Source organism: Coregonus clupeaformis, chromosome 21 (genome assembly GCF_020615455.1).
Source record: "Coregonus clupeaformis isolate EN_2021a chromosome 21, ASM2061545v1, whole genome shotgun sequence".
In the NCBI taxonomy this organism is placed as follows: domain Eukaryota; kingdom Metazoa; phylum Chordata; class Actinopteri; order Salmoniformes; family Salmonidae; genus Coregonus; species Coregonus clupeaformis.
Genome location: NC_059212.1, coordinates 10493598 through 10515655, shown reverse-complemented (window position 1 = coordinate 10515655; position 22058 = coordinate 10493598). Strand labels below are relative to the sequence as shown.

General features: G+C 43.0%; 1 protein-coding gene across 1 annotated transcript in view; it reads right to left on the bottom strand.

Annotated features, from left to right (window-relative positions):
* Positions 1–22058, bottom strand: part of cdh7a (cadherin 7a) — a 149628-nt gene that overhangs the window by 80015 nt on the left and 47555 nt on the right. The window contains exon 8 of the mRNA XM_041841523.2: positions 11961–12082. Within this exon, the coding sequence (XP_041697457.2) occupies positions 11961–12082 (122 nt within the window). The remainder of the gene's footprint in view (positions 1–11960; positions 12083–22058) is intronic.

Genomic DNA, 22058 nt, shown 5'->3' with positions numbered 1-22058 from the left:
CCACTTCGGAGCCAGAGCAGTCCGCTCCACCGGTGCCCAGTCCAGCTCCGGTCAGCGGCTCCAGTCCAGACCATGACGTCAGCCCCTCTCCAGGTTCGGGTTCTCCCACACCAGGGTCCAGACAGGACCTGGCGTATCGTGGGAGGAAGGAGAGGGGAAGTAGCGCGCCGAGGTCCAGACCAGACCAGGGGTGCAACAGGGAGGCGGAGAGTGAGAGGTCGTCACACCCCGAGCCGGATCCGCCTCCGAGGCGGAATGCCCACCCGGCCCCTACCCTGTTATGTTTATGTTGTGCGGTCTGACTCAGGGGACTCTTATATGTTGAGTCAGGGTGTGTATATTCTTTGTTGTGTATGTTCTATGTTGTATATTCTAGTATGTGTGGATCTATGTTGGCCGGTGTGGTTCCCAATCAGAGCCAGCTGTCACTCGTTGTCTCTGATTGGGGCCCATACTTAAGCAGCCTATTGGCACTGTCTAGTTGTGGGATCTTGTTCCTGGTAAGGTTAGTTGTGTGTCTACCTTAGGACTTCACGTTTCGTTTTCCTTTGTTGTTTTGTCATTGTGTTAAATAGTTAATAAACATGTACGCATATCACGCTGCGCCTTGGTCTGACCCGTCCTTAAACGAATGTGACAGAACCACAGAGTTACCGCAAGTCAGCACAAAGACAACAGGAGCAATGCCTCTGCTATTCCAGAACCCTTTCAACTTAAACTCCTGAGTGGCGCAGTGGTCTAAGGCACTGCATCGCAGTGCTAACTGTGCCACTAGAGATCCTGGTTCGAATCCAGGCTCTGTCGCAGCCGGCCGCGACCGGGAGACCCATGGGGCGGCGTACAATTGGCCCAGCGTCGTCCAGGGTAGGGGAGGGAATGGCCGGCAGGGATGTAGCTCAGTTGATAGAGTGTGGCGTTTGCAACGCCAGGTTGTAAGTCGCTCTGGATAAGAGCATCTGCTAAATGACGTAAATGTAAATGTGTTGTGGGTTCGATTCCCACGGGGGGCCAGTATAAAAAAATATATGTATTCACTAACTGTAAGTCGCTCTGGATAAGAGCGTCTGCTAAATGACTAAAATGTAAACATTTAAACATCATCAAATCAACTAAGGCTATATATGCTTAGTTTAATACACTAAAAAACAAACTTAAAGATACCAAAAACAATTTAGTCCAATCAGTGTTGCTAAATGTTTTGCTAAACAACCTCTCCCTCAATGTGAGCAAGACAAAGGAGCTGATCGTGGACTACAGGAAAAGGCGGGCCAAAAAGGCCCCCATTGAAATCGACGGGGCTGTAGTGGAGCGGGTCGATAGTTTCAAGTTCCTTGGTGTCCACATCACCAACAAACTATCATGGTTCAAACACACCAAGACAGTCGTGAAGAGGGCACGACAACACCTTTTCCCCCTCAGGAGACTGAAAAGATTTGGCATGGGTCCCCAGATCCTCAAAAACGTCCTACAGCTGCACCATCGAGAGCATCCTGACCGGTTGCATCACTGCCTGGTATGGCAACAGCTTGGCATCTGACCGTAAGGCACTACAGAGGGTAGTGCGTACGGCCCAGTACATCACTGCGGCCAAGCTACCTGCCATCCAGGACCTATATGCTAGGCGGTGTCAGAGGAAGGCCCAAAGAATTGTCAAAGACTCCAGTCACCCAAGTAAAAGACTGTTCTCTCTGCTACCGCACGGTAAGCGGTACCGGAGCGCCAAGTCTAAAACCAAAAGGCTCCTTAACAGCTTCTACCCCCAAGCCATAAGACTGCTGAACAATTAATCAAATTGCCACCTGGACTATTTACATTGACACCTCTCCCCTCCCTTTGTTTTTACACTGCTGCTACCCGCTGTCTATTATCTATGCATAGTCACTTTACCCCTACCTACATGTACAAATGACCTCGACTAACCTGTACCCCCGCACATTGACTCGGTACCGGTACCCCCTGTATATAGCCTCGTTATTGTTATTTTATTGTGTTACTTTTTATTTGTATATTATTTTTTACTTTAGTTTATTTAGTAAATATTTTCTTAACTCTTTATTGAACTGCATTATTGGTTAAGGGCTTGTAAGTAAGCATTTCACGGTAAGGTCTACAGTTGTTGTATTCGGCGCATGTGACAAATACAATTTGATTTGATTTGATTTGAAATATCATGTGGCTGTTCATGGCACTGATTTCTGTCTGTGTGTGTGTGTGCGTGTGTGCGCAAGTAAAAACAATTTTTTTGGGACTCACCCTACTTGTAGACTAGTTGAACGCTAATGCCACCCTCCTGTCTTTCATGTTGGCTAAACAGTCTATGTCATACAGTATGCTTTTAGTTTGTGTTGTCATAGGCTACCTAGCTAAAGTGCTTGCTAGCCTAACTTCCTCGCATGGGCAACAATGAACCAGCTAAGTTAGCTAACTAGCTAGCTAACTAGTTAGTTAACTTGAGCCTACTAGGCTACATCTAAATTACATATTGAACTTCAATTGTCTAAGGCCAGTGGCACAATATATGAATTTATGGTTAGATCAGAATCACCATCAAAATCATTGGCCTGTACAGAGAATTAAGTGAAAACCACAAGTCCAAATCTCCATCTCCATCCATGGTTTAGGAAAGGGTTGAATTAGCAAGCTAGCTACTGCAGGACATCAACACAAACAGACCAGAAACAGACAAGTTTTTCTGACAATGATGACGTTTTGCTTAGGATGTGATTTGATTGGTGTGAAGTCTAATCCAAACCCCTTGGGGCGCATTTTGCTGCGACCAGGACAACCCACAGTTGAGCTCAGCTCAACGCTGATTGGCTAATTCTTTCATAATTGTTTTATCAAGGGAGGCCAAATGCTTGCTGGTATCAATCAATCAAATGCTACAGCGGAAACATGTCATACTCTTTTGTTCCAGACAGCATCAGATACATGGGCTACACATACTGAGACAGAGGGGCGCTGTTTCCCTCGATCGGATGATTTCTCCAGTGAGATTTAGCCACTTGCAAATTAAAGGAAAATTATGAAAACACAGAGACCAAGGACAAATTATGTTATTATTTTAAAATAATTAATTGGTCAAATATTTGGGGAAGCCTGGCTTCCCTTGGCATCCATGAATACACACCACTGACAGTAAGGGAACAACAAATATGATTCAGAGTGGGTACTGGAACAAGCTGGGCCTAATTGCTTCAATGCAAACAATGATTTTCCACAGGGTATTGTGTTTTTTTCTACTCCTCCAATCTGTGCCTTGCTCTCCTTCTCTCGCTCCTCCCCCTCTCTTTCGCTCTCTCTTCTCTCTCTTCTCTCTCTTCTCTCTCTCCCCTCCATCTCTCCCTCTCTCTGCATTTTGAATTGAAGTCTCTAATGGAGGAAATAAATTGTCTTTAAGCCCACTTTGCAGCGGCTTTGAGGCAGCTTAGTCAATCAGGGACATAATCATGTTGTTTCTTTTTACAGGATTGGCCTTGTCATCCAATTACAATCAGGTATAGGCAGTGAATACTGAAATCACAGGAGTCTAAGGTACTGTTGACGTTGGCCTTGTAAATATCATATCAATTTGATTGATGCAATGATCATAGTGTATATGCTTGTGAGTGCATACAGATATGATTAACCTCTATGTTTCTTATTTCTCTGGTAGGCCTATCGGATTTGAGTGTGTCTGTTTCAATAACCAATTTTGAACGTTCATTTTGCCAATGCAAAATATATTATTTTCTACTCCTACTCCAGACATAATGAGACCCATCTCGTCCAAAAAGTTGACTGAAGTTTGTCAAAAAGCACCTGGAAGCACCTGGATGATCATCAAGACTAATGGAAGAATGTTCTATGGACAGATGAGTCAAAAGTATAACTTTTTGGACCCATTATGCCTGGTGAAAACCAAACACTGCATTCCACAGTAAGAACCTTATACCAACAGTCAAGCATGGTGGGGTAGTGTGATGGTTTGGGGATGCTTTGCTGCGTCAGGACCTGGACGACTTGCCTTAATAGAAGGAACCATGAATTCTGTTCTGTATCAGATAATTATACAGGAGAATGTCAGGCCCTCTGTCTGTGAGCTGAAGCTGAAGTGCAGGTGGGTCATGCAGCAAGATAATGATCCAAAACACACAATCAAGTCTACATGAAAAGGGCTAAAAAGTAACACATTTGACGTTTTGCAATGGCCTAGTCAAAGTCCAGACCTAATCCCAATTGAGGTGTTGTGTCAGGACCTGAAACGAGCATTTCATGCTTGAAAACCCACAAATGCAGCTGAGTTAATGCAGTTCTGCAGGGAAGAGTGGGCCAAAATTCCTCCACTGCCAATCTCATCTGCGTGCTCGTCATCCTCACCAGGGTCTTGACCGGACTGCAGTTCGGCGTCGTAACCGACTTCAGTGGGCAAATGCTCACCTTCGATGGCCACTGGCACACTGGAGAAGTATGTTCTTCACGGATGAATCCCAGTTTCAACTGTACCGGGCAGATGGCAAATGGAGTTATGTGGGTGAGCGTTTTGCTGGTGTCAACATTGTGAACAGAGTGCCCCATGGTGGCGGTGTGGTTATGGTATGAACAGGCATAAGCTACGGACAACGAACACAACTGCATTTCATCCATGGCAATTTGAATGCACAGAGATACCGTGACGAGATCCTGAGGCCCATTGTCGTGCCATTCATCCGCCGCCATCACCTCATATTTCAGCATGATAATGCACGGTCCCATACCACAAGGATCTGTACACAATTCCTGGAAGCTGAAAATGTCCCAGTTCTTCCATGCCTGCATACTCACCAGACATGTCACCAACTGAGCATGTTTGGGATGCTCTGGATCGTTGTGTACGACAGCGTGTTCCAGTTCCCACCAATATCCAGCAACTTTGCACAGCCATTGAAGAGGAGTGGGACAACATTCCACAGGCCACAATCAACAGCCTGCAAACAAGATGTGTCACGCTGCATGAGGCAAATGGTGGTCACACCAGATACTGACTGGTTTTCTGATCCACGCCCCCACCTTTTTTTTAAGGTATCTGTGACCAACAGATGCATATCTGTATTCCCAGTCATGTGAAATCCATAGATTAGGGCCTAATTAATTGATTTCAATTGACTGATTCCCTTATATGAACTGTAACTCAGTAAAATCGTTGAAATTTTTGCATGTTGCGTTTATATTTTCGTTCAGTGTAGTTGTTGTCATGCTATGTCAACTCCAAGTTTGGCATGTCAACTCCAAGTTTGGCAAGAAAGCTCCATGTTTGGCAAGACAATGACCATAGTAGTTGGCTATACAGCACAAACAGATCTGAGACCAGGGTAGTATTCAGGTACTACTAATAATATTGTCTTACTTTTAAATGCATACTGTACATTTGACCCAGGTGTTAATACAACTAACTATATAATATATAGTTATTATAGAGGACATTGACTACCACTACCAATAATTATCATATAATATATTATCTCCTCGAACATTTAAAGCCTAACTTTTAAACAACTCACAATTATACATTCAAGCCATGTGTGAATAACACTAACTATTTAGTCATTACATATGAGATTGAATCCCACTAACTACATTATATAACAGGGGTTAAATCAAATCAAATCCCACCCTACGGGATCTGGGCTACTGCTGGTTTTCTGTTCTAACTGACAATTAATTGAACACACCTGGTGTCCCAGGTCTAAATCAGTCACTGATTAGAGCGGATTGATTAAAAGAAAGCTGTGGAACTGGCTTCGATGTCCAGATTTGAATTTGAGGGGTATATAATATACTGCATAGTTATCATATAGGAGATATCATCTCCTCAGCCTTACCTTTGTCACGCCCTGGCTCTGGGGACTCTTGTATGTTGAGCCAGGGTGTTAGTTTCTTTGTGTAGTGTCTATGTTTCATTTTCTATGTTCTGTTCTAGGTTATGTGTTCCTATGTTGGCCGGGGTGGTTCTCAATCAGAGGCAACGTGAATCAGCTGTTGCTTGTTGTCTCTGATTGGGAACCATACTTAGGCAGCCTGTTGTGCACTTGTGTTTTGTGGGATCTTGTTCCATGTTGGTTTGTGTTATTGACCGAGGACTTCACGTTTCGTTTTTGTATTTTGTATCGTGTTGCTAGTACACTATTAAAGAGATGTACGCATATCACGCTGCGCCTTGGTCCACTCATTATGACGAGTGTGACAGAAGATCCCACTAATACAGGACCAAGCAGCGTGCCCAGGAGCAAACGCCGGAGGTACATTAGTGGATGTCCTCCTCGGTTGGGGGCAGATCACGGAGGAGGAGGCCGTCCGTTACCGGAGGGCGATGAACGGGGAGACCCAGGCAGGAGAGGAGAAGCGGCGCCAACCGGGCCGTCGTCGGACAGGCGAGAGGCACCCCCAATAATGTTTTTTGGGGGGGCACATGGCATGGATGACAGGGCTGCTGGAGGCAGATAAAGGGTGAGTTTGTGGACGAGGAGAGAAGGCCACCAGGTTACGGGGGCCATTGGTCATTAGAGGGAAGGAAAGTGTAGAGGCACGGCGAGAGATACTGAGGTGTGTTACCAGTCCGGTCCGGCCCGTTCCTGATCCCTGCACAAGGCCAGTGTTGTGTGTTCCCAGTGCGGTCCGGCCTGTTCCTGTCCCTCGCACTAAGCCCGTGATGTGGGTCGCCAGCCCGGCCCGGCCTGTTCCTGCCCCTCGCACCAAGCCTGTGGTGCGCGTCGCCAGCCCGGTCCGGCCTGTTCCTGCCCCTCGCACCAAGCCTGTGGTGCGCGTCGCCAGCCCGGCCCGGCCTGTTCCTGCCCCTCGCACCAAGCCTGTGGTGCGCGTCGCCGGCCCGGCCTGTTCCTGCCCCTCGCACCAAGCCTGTGGTGCGCGTAGCCAGCCCGGTCCGGCCTGTTCCTGCTCCCCGCACCAAGCCTGTGGTGCGCGTCGCCAGCCCGGCCCGGCCCGTTCCTGCTCCCCGCACCAAGCCAATGGTGCGCGTCGCCAGCCCGGTCCGGCCTGTTCCTGCTCCCCGCACCAAGCCTGTGGTGCGTGTCGTCAGCCCGGTCCGGCCCGTTCCTGCTCCCAGCACCAAGCCAGTGGTGCGCATCGTCAGCCCGGTCCGGCCCGTTCCTGCTCCCAGCACCAAGCCAGTGGTGCGCATCGTCAGCCCGGTCCGGCCCGTTCCTGCTCCCCGCACCAAGCCAGTGGTGCGCGTCGTCAGCCCGGTCCGGCCCATTCCTGCTCCCCGCACCAAGCCTGTGGTGTGCATCGTCAGCCCGGTCCGGCCCGTTCCTGCTCCCCGCACCAAGCCTGTGATGCGCGTCGTCAGCCCGGTCCGGCCCATTCCTGCTCCCCGCACCAAGCCTGTGGTGCGCGTCGTCAGTCCGGCACAGCCCGTGCCTGGTCAGGTACCGGTCAGCTGCTCCACACCGGAGCCTAAGCAATCCGCTCCACCGATGTCCAGTCCAGCTCCAGCCACCGGGGCCAGACCAGACCAGGGGCGCTACGGGGGGGTTGTTAGAGGGTGGTGGTCACGCCCGGAGCCGGATCCGCCTCCGAGGTGAAATGACCACCCGGCCCCTCCCCTGTTGGGTTTATGTTGGCGCGGTCGCAGTCCCCCCCACTGGGGACTCTTGTATGTTGAGCCAGGGTGTTAGTTTCTTTGTGTAGTGTCTATGTTTCGTTTTCTATGTTCTGTTCTAGGTTATGTGTTTCTATGTTGGCCGGGGTGGTTCTCAATCAGAGGCAACGTGAATCAGCTGTTGCTTGTTGTCTCTGATTGGGAACCATCCTTAGGCAGCCTGTTGTGCACTTGTGTTTTGTGGGATCTTGTTCCGTGTTGGTTTGTGTTATTGACCGAGGACTTTACGTTTCGTTTTGTATTTTGTATCGTGTTGCTAGTACACTATTAAAGAGATGTACGCATATCACGCTGCGCCTTGGTCCACTCATTATGACGAGCGTGACAACCTTCTGTGTCTCTACGGGCAATGGCATATGTTAGCTCAATTAAGCCTATCTTTCAAATGAGTGTAACATGCATACATACATTGGGATCAATCAGGGGCTTGTGTGCAAAGGTGTTGCGGCATCCCAAGCCGTCGAACAGTGCAGGGTGCTGTTGCTGCCATGGGGTGGCGACGGTGAAGATCTCTGAACCACTGGTGTCCAAGAGGGAGAAGCCTAGGCTGTTGAATAGGTCGAGGCCCAGGAGTAGCACCAATGCGAAACATATGGAACTAAACAGCTGGCAAAACTTTATCCCTGTATTTAAGAGGTAGCTGGAGGGACCCCACAATGTCAATTTTGGAGTTGCCATAACCACATAGGGCAGTTGAGGGGGTGTCCTGTGGTCAGTGGGAGAAAAACGGTCTATATGTCTCTAAGTTCAGCACAGACACTGTAGCTCCTGTGTTGAGGAGGAGGGGCAGGCTGACCTCATCAATCATCAGAGTGCATGTTTTAAATGCCAGTCGTCCAGAGCTGACATTGTGAATGATGGTGGTTGGTTATTGGGGAACATACCATTGTTGCGTGTCAGCTGGGGCAGACCTGCAGACTTTAGCAAAGTGGTTGAGTTTGCCACAATTCCTGCATGATTGGCAGCGTGCAGGACAGTTTTGAGCTCTGGAGTTGTGGGAAGAGGAGCTAAGCCCCGTAGATTTGCCACATACTGATGTACAGACTCACCAGGCAGCTGGTGGCGCAGTTGGAAAATAAACTGATCGGAGGAAGGCACTTTGGGGTGTAGAGAAGTGTGTCTCCAAGAGAGCCACAGCATCGCCATATTTTTCAGCATAACCGAGTGTCCCGAACACGCGCTGTCCCTCTGCTCCTAGGCAGTGTAGCAGTAGTGATTTTAGCCTAGCATCACTCACATCTTGTAATTAATGTACGTTTCAAAAGATTGAATCCATCGACTCCATTGAACCAGGAGCTCACCAGGCAGAGCGAGAAAGGGAGAGGGTGGTGGTAGGCATGAGGAAAAAATAGTCCATTCATGTGTATAATCGCCTAATTGGAAACACATGAGGGCCTTGAAATCTTATGAAGTCAAAGGTCACCAAAGGACACTCCAGGCCATTTATCCCCATTAACCTGAGTGGGCTAAATTGCAGTCATTAATACAGCACCACATATTTAAAGGAATAAACCACATATGTGACTCGTTTGAGGAAACTAAGCATATGTCACACGTCACTACTTCACAGGAGAGGCATTTGAACATAAACATAATGCGTTTTTTGACAGAAATGCCTTCTGGAACATGTGAACTTTAATGTGCCTTAATAACAAACGTGTATGCTATCTGTAAATACAAATAAAATGGTTAAATTAAGAGCCTAGTTGGTTTAGCCACGGAAAAAAAGACAGGAACCTTCCCGCTATCCATGATTGGCTGAGATAATGGATGATCTGGACATGCCGAGAGATGAATTCGGATTGGTCTGTCATGTAGCATGCTTCTGTCGATAACATGAACTGCTCAGTATGTGTAGGTAATCCTTTCTAACGCAGCTTTTTTTTTTAAAGATATCACGAAGGACTGCAAAAGTGTTGCTACTGCTCTCCACTTTCTGGAGAACGATCGTGCCATGCTGACTCTCTCTGACTCTGAAAATGAATCAGACAATGAGGAAATCCCTGATTTAGGTCAAAACATTTTCATTGAACCAGACATTGTAAAGTCTTCTGAAATGGCGATCAACGGTGTTGACTGAGTTTTGAAATCAGTGGATTGGCTGGCTCGCTAGCTAACGTTACGTGTATGATCTGTGTAGTAATATTATTTGAATCTCAGAAACCATTTGCATTGCTAGTTATAGCCTAATGCTAGCTAGCTAGCTAGCTAATATTGAACCTAGTTGGTTAGCTTTAGCTACCTGCAGATTCATGCATGGTAGCAACGTTATGAGTTGGGATTATGGTTAATGTCTAAACAAAAGACTCCACTATGCAAGTAACCATTTCACTGTACCGTTTACACCTTCTGTATCCTGTGCATGTGACAAATTAACTTAGATTTTATTTGAAATAGTGTGTGTTTACCAGAGACAGTAATGTGAAGAACAACATGACCTGCACCAAAGTCAAATTAGGATATAACGTTAGGCCAACGAGACAGTGTCCAAGTTCAACAATTCTCTGGTAGAATGCCTTGCTTTTATTTCATCACACTCACAACCATAAGCTATTTTCTGTAATTAGCTCACCATTCACTTGTAAATAATGATCTTGTTGTGAGTTTATTTTCCTGTAATAATAAATACAAATGTGCCAAAGTTAAGACGTTGTCAGCTATGAAATGGTCATGATTTTAACTGGCTAGCCAGCTAACTTAACTTGTTTGCTAGATTGACATATATTCAATAATTTTTTAAACGGATGGGTTTATTGGTGTTAAAATACACCATTTATGCTATTTTTGACCACCAGGCTGCTGATGTCATGCAGCCTGTCGTTTTTGTGATTATACTTTTTCATAAAGACAACGACAAGTTTGATGTGGACGACAATAGAATGTTCATGATGTCACTGCGATAACTGTCTACAGACATGTGGATAGACATAGTATAAACCAGCCTTTAGTCTTGAAATCTTTGTTTGTTTAGTACACTACCGTACTCACTCTGTTTAGCACATGGCCGCACATGTGAATCCTTAAAGAGATGGGTGTGGCTAAGGCTTAAGATGGTGTGAACGATGCTGAATGGGTGTAGACAAAGAAGAGCTCTCCAGTAGGTGTACCAAAACATTCAAGGTCCATTTTCTCAAAAGTGAGGTTACAAGTTTATCAACTTTTAAAGCATAATTACTTTCCCATTGTTCCTCAACTGTAGTGTATGATATACGATTTTCTAGCTCTGAGTCTCTCGCCTTTTATCCAATGTAAAAAATACAATTTCAAATGTTGCTACATAAGACCGAATTGAGCCTGTCTGTCACATATTTAAAGGGATAGCATGCTAGTAGATACCCATAGACTTCCAGTCATTGCACTAATGCTAGTTACCATTAGCTCGCAAAACTACCTCTAACGTCCTTCATACTGGACACAGAGACATAGAAATGGTATTAACTCTGAATCCCAAAGTATCCCTTTAATATGGCTATCATCTTCCATTGTAATTGTTTTCGGGCAGATGTGTGTGATGGTATATAGTATTTCAATGGCTGCTTGAAGAGACCTTTTAACTGTCATTCAATTGGTGTAATGCAATACATTCTTGGGTATGGGGAATGCCAATGAGGTGTGAAAAATTCACGGCTATTATTTTTGTGCAGGATGCGGGAATGTGGAGCTTATTTGCGATAGCATAAAGGCCTTAATGACGTAATTTGTCACACACACAGGTGTAATGTCAAACACATGCATACGCAGGCAGTATGCACGCACACACACACATCTCAGCTGTGCTCTCACACCACGGAGAGTGCAAATGGATGCGTGAGTAAACATGTGGCGTCAGCGTGGCCGGTTGGCTGCCGTGGTGAGCTGACACCAAGCCACGTTTTCGCACAAATCAATTTCATGCCACAATCCATTGTCATGCTTTGCATCCCTCTATAAAACCCTTTTCCACATGGCAGCACAATGCTTTGATTTGATTTGATTAGGCACCTGCTATGGAGATCCATGTGATGCCTCTGACTACCTTCACCTGACCGCTCCTGTGTTATACAATTGACTATGAGACAATTATGGCGCAGATAATAGTTTTCCGCCTCCAACATTTGCCTAGTTATTGATATGCCCAATTATTCATTTGTTTTAATTGCGACAATGACACCCAATTTGAATTTTTTACCCAATATAATAGCACTACCAAAATCCCATCATATCATCTTTGAACTGCATCAGAACATTAAATTGTGTCAGTCCATTATAAAATGTATATGGCATTGTGGTTTTCCATTACAAATAGTAGCTTTTGGAGGTATCGGATATTGAGATGTTGACATACCTGTCCAGGTCTGGCACTCTCACAAAGGTAGGTCTCGTACTCAATGGCGAAGACGGGTGCGTTGTCATTGATGTCCGTCACTGTGATCAGAATTACGCCCTTTCCCACTTGTAATGGGTCCACTGAAAAAATAAACAAGCGAGAAACAAGTGGTCAAGGATAAGCACAACCAAATACACTGGTCTTTGAAGCATGTATCTGGAAGTTGATGGTGTAAAGCAGAAGAAGAGGATGCAGGGAAGCTAAATCAGAGGAAGGCCCTCACAATTGTCAAAGACTCCAGCCACCCTAGTCATAGACTGTTCTCTCTGCTACCGCACGGCAAGCGGTACCGGAGTGCCAAGTCTAGGTCCAAAAGACTTCTCAACAGCTTCTACCCCCAAGCCATAAGACTCCTGAACAGCTAATCATGGCTACCCGGACTATTTGCACTGCCCCCCACCCCATCTTTTTACGCTGCTGCTACTCTGTTAATTATTTATGCATAGTCACTTTAACTCTACCCACATGTACATATTACTTCAACTACCTCAACTAGCCGGTGCTCCCGTACATTGACTCTGCACCGGTACCCCCTGTATATATAGCCTCCCTACTGTTATTTTATTTTTTTACTGCTCTTTTTTTCTCAACACCTTTTTGTTGTTGGTTTATTTTACTTTTTTAATAAAAAATAAATGCACTGTTGATTAAGGGTTGTAAGTAAGCATTTCACTGTAATGTCTGCACCTGTTGTATTCGGCGCATGTGGCCAATAACATTTGATTTGATTTGATTTGATTTAAATGTTTGAAGCAATACCCAGTTGCATGTCCAGCCCCACAACATCAGTTTCCATTAACCGACTATTTCACCACACACCTGTATCTGTAAGTGTCTTAAATTCACTTTATGGAGCTACATGATCAATTTCAAACAATTTCAGAGACATAGACAAAATGCAAAAAAAGTTAGCATTTGGCAACAGTGTCCAGGTAAACAAAACCAAAGCATGGGTTGCTGTATTACCTTGTAAATAGACTGGAGAATCGTCTGAAGGCATGAATATATATACAGATATTTTAAATAGACGTATGAGAATAGTTGATCATATTTCTTCATCTCATTTGCGACTTCCTACAATCTCGATGTATAGTATAATGACCTATGGACCAATGGACACATTCTGTATGAGATAAATGATAATGTACCATGTATAACATCTTTATAATCAAGAGGTATATTTAACTCATTGATATTACTAGACATTTTGTCTTACTAGTGTTGGACTCAAGATTGAAATATACTTATTCATGTTACCATACTAGAACTTAAGGATTACTGAGTACAGCACCAGTCAAAACTTTGGACACACCTACTCATTCCAAGGTTTTTCTTTATTTTTACTATTTTTTACATTGTAGAATAATAGTGAAGACATCAAAACTATGAAATAACACATATGGAATCATGTAGTAATCCAAAAAGTGTTAAACAAATCAAAATAGATTTTATATTTGAGAAGTAGCCACGCTTTGCCTTGATCTTTTTACGCTGCTGCTACTCTGTTAATTATTTATGCACAGTCACTTTAACTCTACCCACATGTACATATTACTTCAACTACCTCAACTAGCCGGTACACTTGATCTGTCTTGAATAAGTTCCTCCAGTTATTTTTATTTTTAACTAACTTATTCAGTGCCTCTATGGTACAGTTTGTATTGCTATCTACCTGTACTATTAGTTCCTCTTTTTCCTTTGTTAAAAATAAGTTGTCATACATACATTTTTTTGAAATTTCCAATTTCCGTGGAAACTCTGTAAGAGTAATGTGTATGCAAATTATTTGATGGTTCGACCGCATTCTCTCCCCTATCAACACTTACATTTCTGGTGCCAGTGAGAATGACATAAGAAAGTAATCAAGACGACCAGCTTGATTGAGCCTCCGCCATGTATATCTCACTTGGTCAGGATATTTAAGCTTCCATACAGTATATCCACTATTTCCAATATATCTATAATGTGATTTCCTTAAGTGCATAAGGGTGATAGTTTGTAGTGTGATTTCTTTTATAGTCCAGTGAGGAAATTAAAACCGTATTATTAAATTCCCTCCACAATAATAGAGTTGTGTATTGTGTGTAAGCTCGATAAATTATTATACTGTATATATTTTCAAAGAAGCGTGGATCATCATTATTTGGATGATATAGATTATTAAGCCAAATCTGTTTATGGTCCAATAGCATATTTAAAAGGATCCACCTTCCTTGGGGATATGTTTGGATAGTTTGCACATTCGGATCGAAATTATTGTTAATTGATATCATCACCCCTTTTGAGTTTCTTTGCTCATGGGAGAAGTATATCTCCCACCCCCGGTCCTTTTTACACACAACTTCATCTAAAGACGTGGAATGAGTTTCCTGTAAACAATTGATATTATATTCCTTCACTTTTAGGCAGGTAAATACTGATTGTATTTTCTTATTATCCACTAAGCCATTACAATTATAACTAGCTATACTTATTTCACCACTTACCATAACGATATATAAGTTTCAATTCTATTTACCATAATATATGTTTGCAAATGTACCATTCAAAAGTACCATGATGATTGAATGTCCATATAGCTGTACCATGATATTTGCATTGCGACTGAGTCAACCTCCAATTGTCCTACAATATTCCACCCGCTAACACCTCCCCCCCATCCCAAGTTGGGTTGTCGTCCCAGTGACTGACAGACCACCCCTGTACACATGGATCCTTCAGAGATTGGAACCCATCCTTTAAAAAGAGCACACAGTGCCACCTACAAAACAGAACCAGATTAGCAACCAACAGTATTTTAAACTATTTTGCCTCTGTTGTTTTGTATATAGTTATTAAAAATATCTATATACATAAAACAATCGCACATATCTTAATTCATTCACAATTGACTAATAATATGCGTAATAATGTAGGCACTTCCTACTATGGATTGTTACCTATAACAAGGACTGGCAGTACAAAATCTAAATTTTTGGCAAGCAATTATTATTCATTTTACATTACAGCTTGAGATTCCATCCTATACTGTCCCTAACATCATTACCCCATAGCAACGGATGTGGGATGCATACACGCACTCACCCCACCCCTCCCACACAAACACCTCTACCCCTCTCTCCCCTTCCACCCATAGACCGACCTACAACCCTCTACACACTCACTCACTCACACACACACACACACACACACACACACACACAACCACAAGCTCTGATGTTCAACAGTTGTTCTATCCCTGAGCCCAACTCAAGAGAAGACTTGATGTGTGAATGCGTATACAGTTGTAGCTGGTTGAGAAGGAATACCAAATTGAGCAGGAATGTGAAGATTTGATTAACCAATGTCTAGTCGTACCTGATGGAGCTCGGATACTCCCCTTCCTCCCAACACACACACATGCTGTTCCCCTGTTGTGACCCTTCTTCCCAAGCACCTCTGCACCTCTGTGCAGTCAGACCAATAATTTACCCCCTCTCTTATTGTCCAAGTGTGGCCCCCTCCCCATGGATTACTGCAGCTATTGTTGCCAGCACTGCCACTACCTGGGTGGGGGTACTCCACCGGAATTCCCAACGGCTAGGTATGAGATCGTCAAGGTTCTCATTAGCAGCTTTGAGAAAATCCTTGTATATTATGCTCTCCCATCCGGAGGCTTTGGCTTTGTGGACCAACCCTGCCAGGCAGGCTCAGGCTCTGTGCATGGGAGTGTTTGTGTGTGTGTGTGTGTGTGTGTGTGTCTGTGTGTGTGTGTGTGTGTGTCTGCTTGGCCATTATAACTGCCCTCTTTCCATTTGTCCTCTGTGGTAAAAAAGCATATGCCACAATATCATTCCAACCGTCTCTCTCTTTCGCCATATGGATGTCCTTACTCTGGGTCAGTTCTGCACGTTTTGGCTGCATAATGAAGAGGATATGACTTTTAAAAATATGATTTAAGTAGGAATTAGATTTATCTAGGCTGCAGGGGAGATCAAATTTCCGTTAGATTAAAGCAACAGGAGTACATCAATGAATCTAGCGAGAGAGCTTCACTGCAAGGTTGCTACCACTGTGGGTTCAAATCCATTCTCGATCACCAAATGTCTGCCTACCATACACGGTCGGTCAGTTCAGTCTTAGAGTGGCAGGGATGTAATAACTGTGTTCAGTAGGTACGAAATGGGAGAAAACTGTCCGAAACAGAGTGAAACAAGGAGGTCCGATCTAAACCTGTCTGTTTTAATTTTACGTTATAAAATGTTTTGCTATGGTGTGAACATGCCCTAATGAACACGACCCTGAATGCCTTGCTTTAATTGAGCTATAGCATTCACACTGATTTAGGAGCTAGGCCTACTTTAAATTGCAATCTGGACATGGACATGCCAAACATAGTCAATAAAGCAAGATTCAATTCACTAGGCTATTGATGAGGCCTATAAAGACAGTGTATAATTCTAATCAAATTCTTATAAAAATGCAACAACAACTTGTTTTTAAATAGACTATGTCTAAATACAGGTACAGGCACCATAATTGCTCCCCGTGGGCGTATAATATAGACAAGGCAGCTTAGACTATGGAGGGTTTTACGCACATCCAAACTTAAAGATCCAATGTAAAGAGAAAGGGGGAATGTCGACTCACCGTCATACTGCTCGCAAATGTAATGTCTTATAAACATAATGGAACCATCTTACATATTCACATAGCAGACAAAATTACATTGCATTCGACCAATGTACATTCTCACCATAAACCCATGGATGATGAATCTTTCTAATATATATATATATATTTTTTTTTTTAAATCAAATTAAATGAAAAACAATCAATATGTTTTCTTTAACCAACAACACTATTTCTAAATAGGATAGGGTCAGAAGCATGATATCATAAATCGTTTCTCTCGTTCCATGGCACTGTGTGCACATGTAGGCCTGAATGTCTTTACGCATAACATTTGCACGTCTAGACAAAATACTAGGCTCCTGTCAATTGTATCGTTGCCTATGAACGAGGCAGAGTGGCAAAAAAATCAGCCGTTGATATTGCATTATAAGAGGACTGAATAGTTTGGAGGAGCGTGTCTTTGGTAGTCGGACAAGGGGCGCTCTTTGAAAATGGGGATGGATAGTCTACTTGAACAAACGAAATGCAGGTATGTAAATTATTAATAATGAAAAAGCATGATGGCAAAAACCTAAAATATTTCAAGGCACTCTCAACAGTTGTGGAAAAAGTACTCAATTACCATACTTGAGTAAAAGTAAAGATACCTTAACAGAGTGAAATGAGGAGGTACGATCTAAACTTGTCTGTTTTCATTTTACGTTGCAAAATGTTTTGCTAAGGTGTGAACACACCCTAATGAACACGACCCTGAACGCCTTGCTTTAATTGAGCCAGTAGCTTACTAATAGAGCACAAAATTAGCATGTAACAGTTGCCATCTATATAATTTTGTGGATAACACATTGGCTGTGTTCCAGGCCGCCTAAATCTCACAACCTCTGACAGTGTATAACATGACAGTAACAGCATCAATATGATATTGAAATCTGATGCCCGAATCATTGACTAATATGTGCAGTTCGACTGCTTTGCAGTCGGTCTGGAACGCGGCCAATATCACAATTAGTATCACAATTAGTTTGTGTGTTTGTAGTGTAAAATTCCAGTGCATATATCCAATTTTTATTTCCCTCAATCAAATGAGATCAAAACACACATCCCCATTAATAAAACATGTGAGAAATGAACACCTTTCACTACTGTAGCATTAGCTACATGTCTCCACAGTTGCTGATTGCAGCTTGACTCGGAAATAGATTATGTGTATCTGTCAGTAAATCATGCACATCTGCTGTTGATTTACAGAGGTGAAGGGGGTGAGAGAGAGAGAGAGAGAGAGAGAGAGAGAGAGTGCACTTAATTACTGTAACTCACACACACACACACACACACACACACACACACACACACACACACACACACACACACACACACACACACACACACACACACACACACACACACACACACACACACACACACACACACACACACACACACACACACACACACACACACACACACACACACACACACACACACACACACACACACACACACACACACACACACTTCTCAGTAAGGCAGCCAGCCACAGGTGAGAAGCAGATCCAGGAATCTTGCCTCAGTCTCCAGGTACAGTAACCTAGTTGGTTTATGATGCTGCCCAAAGGAAATAAAAAGAGGTGATATTTTAGCTGAGCTCTACCGACTCTGACAATGGCATTAAAGTATCTTGTCATAGAGATACAGCTCCCCACTATATTCAAAGTCTTGAGGGCATAGACTGGAACGAGGTATATAGAGACAAAAACAGAGTGCTAGCCTTTGAAGCAAACTTCTGTTCTTGCAAATTGGCTTTGCAAGAACTTATCTCTAACTTTGTATCCCCAGTCCAAAGTGAGACAAACAACTCATCAAATATCCAAACCTTGAGGATATCCAAAGATAACAGATTTTCAACCAATTTCTAAAAGAAACATCTCACATCTGAAGTTCAGCTTTTCCTGCAATTGTATAATAGAATAGCACATTTTGGAGTCACAACACCAAAGGCATCCAATTGTTATGGTGAGCTCGATTATCTGATTGCACAGTTAGGGTTGGTTAATCTGTGTCCTTGAAGCCGGTCTCAAGATTTGTTTTTATTAATACCTTAATTCTTTAGCCAGTTGCTAACTCTGGTTAACACAATGGACACAAAAAAAAGAAAGAAAAAGGTGCTATCTAGAACCTAAAAGGGTTATTTGGCTGTCCCCATAGGCTAACCCTTTGAAGAACCCTTTTTGGTTCCAGGTATAATTATTTTGGGTTCCATGTTCTCCTATGGGGCCAGCCGAAGAACATTTTTGGAACCCTTTTTTCTAAGAGTGTAGCGTTATATGTTCAGGGGTGTGTCTGAAATATTATAGCTATTTTCACAACCGGAATAATTGGCGCAGAAGCTGGCGGTGGCGCGAAAGGGCTCGGTTTTGATGAATAAACAAGTTGTGGGTGTGTCGAGGCTTGGCCCATCACTGCCCAATCAGAACGTGCTCCATGGCTAAATATGTGGTTGCTTCAAGTCATGTATTTACAGTCTTTTATGTATTGCGTTGTCATCAACTCCAATTCAAATGTTGAATATGTTATAGCCTAGTTTGTTAAATAGCCTGCCCCATATTTGCTAAATATGTTGAACATATTTGCAGTCCACATTGTTCTAATTCCAATGCTTCAATATGGGAATACATTGTTAAACATAGGCTATAGCATTCACACTGATATAGGGGCGAGGCCTACTTTAAATTGCAATCTGGACATGGACATGCCAAACATAGTCAATAAGCAAGATTCTATTCACTAGGCTATTGATAAGGCCTATAAAGACAGTGTATAATTCTAATCAAATTCTTATAAAAATGCAACAACAACTTGTTTTAAATAGGCTATGTCTAAATACAGTTACAGGCGCCATAATTGATCCCTGTGGGCGTAGATTTTTGAAACCTCTCACTCAAAGTGCAAAACTACACATCAAATCTCCAAAACCATAAGCTATTTCTCAGCCTTTGACTCTGTTGTCAATTACATTAAACACTTTTTTCAAAACACTACACACAATTCTCTACCTAAAACACAAAAATCTAACAGGAAGTGACTTGCTTTCCTTTTCCAAACACAACCAATCAAAATGCTACACTTATTCACCAGGTCACACACACACTCCTCACATGTGCAAACACTAATTGCTTAACTGATCACTAACTACTCACTGCTTTACTGTAGTATAGGTCTATAAATAGGTCAAAGGTCAGATTACCTGTTTTGAACAATGGATGCCAACAATGGACAGAGAGCAAGAGGAGTAGGAGGGAGAGGCAGGGGACAACAACGAGGACAAATTCAAAGACGAAGAGTTGGAAGAGGAGGAGGAGGAGTAGGAGGAAGAGGAAGAGGAAGAGGAAGAAGAGGACGAGGGCAAAGAAGAGAAGGAAGGAGAGCCATCTCTGATGAGATTAGGGCAACACGGTTTGACCATGAGAGAGGCTGGACTGAGAGTCCAGCCCAACTTGAGTCGATTTACAGTGGCGTCCATAATTCGAACCTTCAGAAATGAGAACAGGTATGCAACTATCTAATGACTATTTTAGCATTACAGTAATGTACTGTAAAATACGTATGACTGCATAGTATTGCATAAACATTTGTAACTCTAAGCCATCCATTTACTGCACTGCACTGAATGAATGATGTTGGTTATCATGCTGTACGAAATTTTTTACAGTTCCTATGCTGAACACATATGTGTTTGAATTCTGTACAGAGTGGAAAGGCAAAGACATCATGGAGGACGAGGACGCTTGTTTACTGATGTACAAGAGACTGCAATTATAAATATGGTTTTGGCCAACAATACAATTAGGATTCGAGAGACAAGAGAGCATATCTTGAATAATGACACCATATTTAACAACATCAATGCTGTAAGCCTGTCGACCATACAACGCATCCTCCAATGGCACCAAGTGACGATGAAACAACTTTACAAGGTGCCATTTGACAGTGTGGGGGTAATATAACTATGTGTGCTGCCATCACTCAAAACGGGGTCCTCCATCACAATGCTACACTGGGTCCGTACAACACCGGCCATATGCTCACTTTTCTGGATGCAATTTACACAATGCTTGTCCCTGATCCAGATCAGGAGCCTGCTAGATTTGTGGTTATATGGGACAATGTTAGTTTTCACCGGGCTGTTCTGGTCCAAAACTGGTTTGCCACCCATCCACAATTTGTAGTTTTGTACCTACCCCCATATTCACCTTTTCTAAATTCCATAGAGGAATTATTCTCAGCCTGGCGCTGGAAAGTGTATGATTGCCAACCCTATGCCCGCATGCCGCTTCTCCAGGCAATGGAGGACGCATGTGGGGACATAGAGGTTGCCTCTGTCCAAGGTTGGATACGCCATGCTAGGAGATACTTCCCTCGATGTTTGGCAAGAGAAAACGTATCTTGTAATGTGGACGAAGTATTGTGGCCAGACCCAGCCCGGAGAAGAGATGAAGCGTAGCTTAGCACTGATGACTGCCCCCCTACCAATTCCTGGACTGTCCCCCCCGGCACCCACACACACAATTGTGTTATTTACTGTATTCTAAAGAATATACTTTTGGTTTACATATGTTTATGGTTTTGTTGTATGCTACTGTATACAACAGTAATGTTTGGCCTAATAAATATGTTCTGTTTCTACATTGCATTGGTGTTTACAGTGTTCTTGTTACCCCTCTCAGCAGATTACTTTCACTGTAGAACATTGTATTGAAATGTAGATATAAGCCTATGAAAGACCAAAGAGCTTTAGATTTAGAACAACAGTGTTTACATGGTATATCCCAAAAGTTATTATTATGAAAGAAGTGTTTGCCATTTGATGCAAATGCTTCATTCTGACATGTGTTTATGGCATTTTGAATGCAGTGTTACATTTTGAAGGAGATGTGAGGCATTTTGCATTTTGTGTGTGCAGTTTTGGGAATTGTGTGTAGAGTTTTGAAAAAAGGAGACACAGTTTTGAAAATGTGTGTAAGCAGTTGGAAAAAACTGTAATAGAAAATCACTCAAGTAAAAGTCACCCAGTAAAATACTACTTTTTTTTTAAAGTATCTGGTTTTAAATGTACTTACAGAACACTTCAGAAAGTATTCACACCCCTTGACCTTTTCCACATTTTGTTGTGTTACAGCCTGAATTTAAAATGGATTAAATTGAGTTTTTTGTCACTGGCCTACACACAATACCCAATAATGTCAAAGTGGAATGATGTTTTTCGAAATTGTTACAAATGAATAAAAAATGAAAAGCTGAAATGTCTTGAGTCAATATGTATTCAAACCCTTTGTTATGGCAAGACTAAATGAGTTCAGGAGTAAACATTTGTCACATAATAGATTGCATGTGTTTAATATGATTTTTGAATGACTATCTCATCTCTGTACCACACACATACAA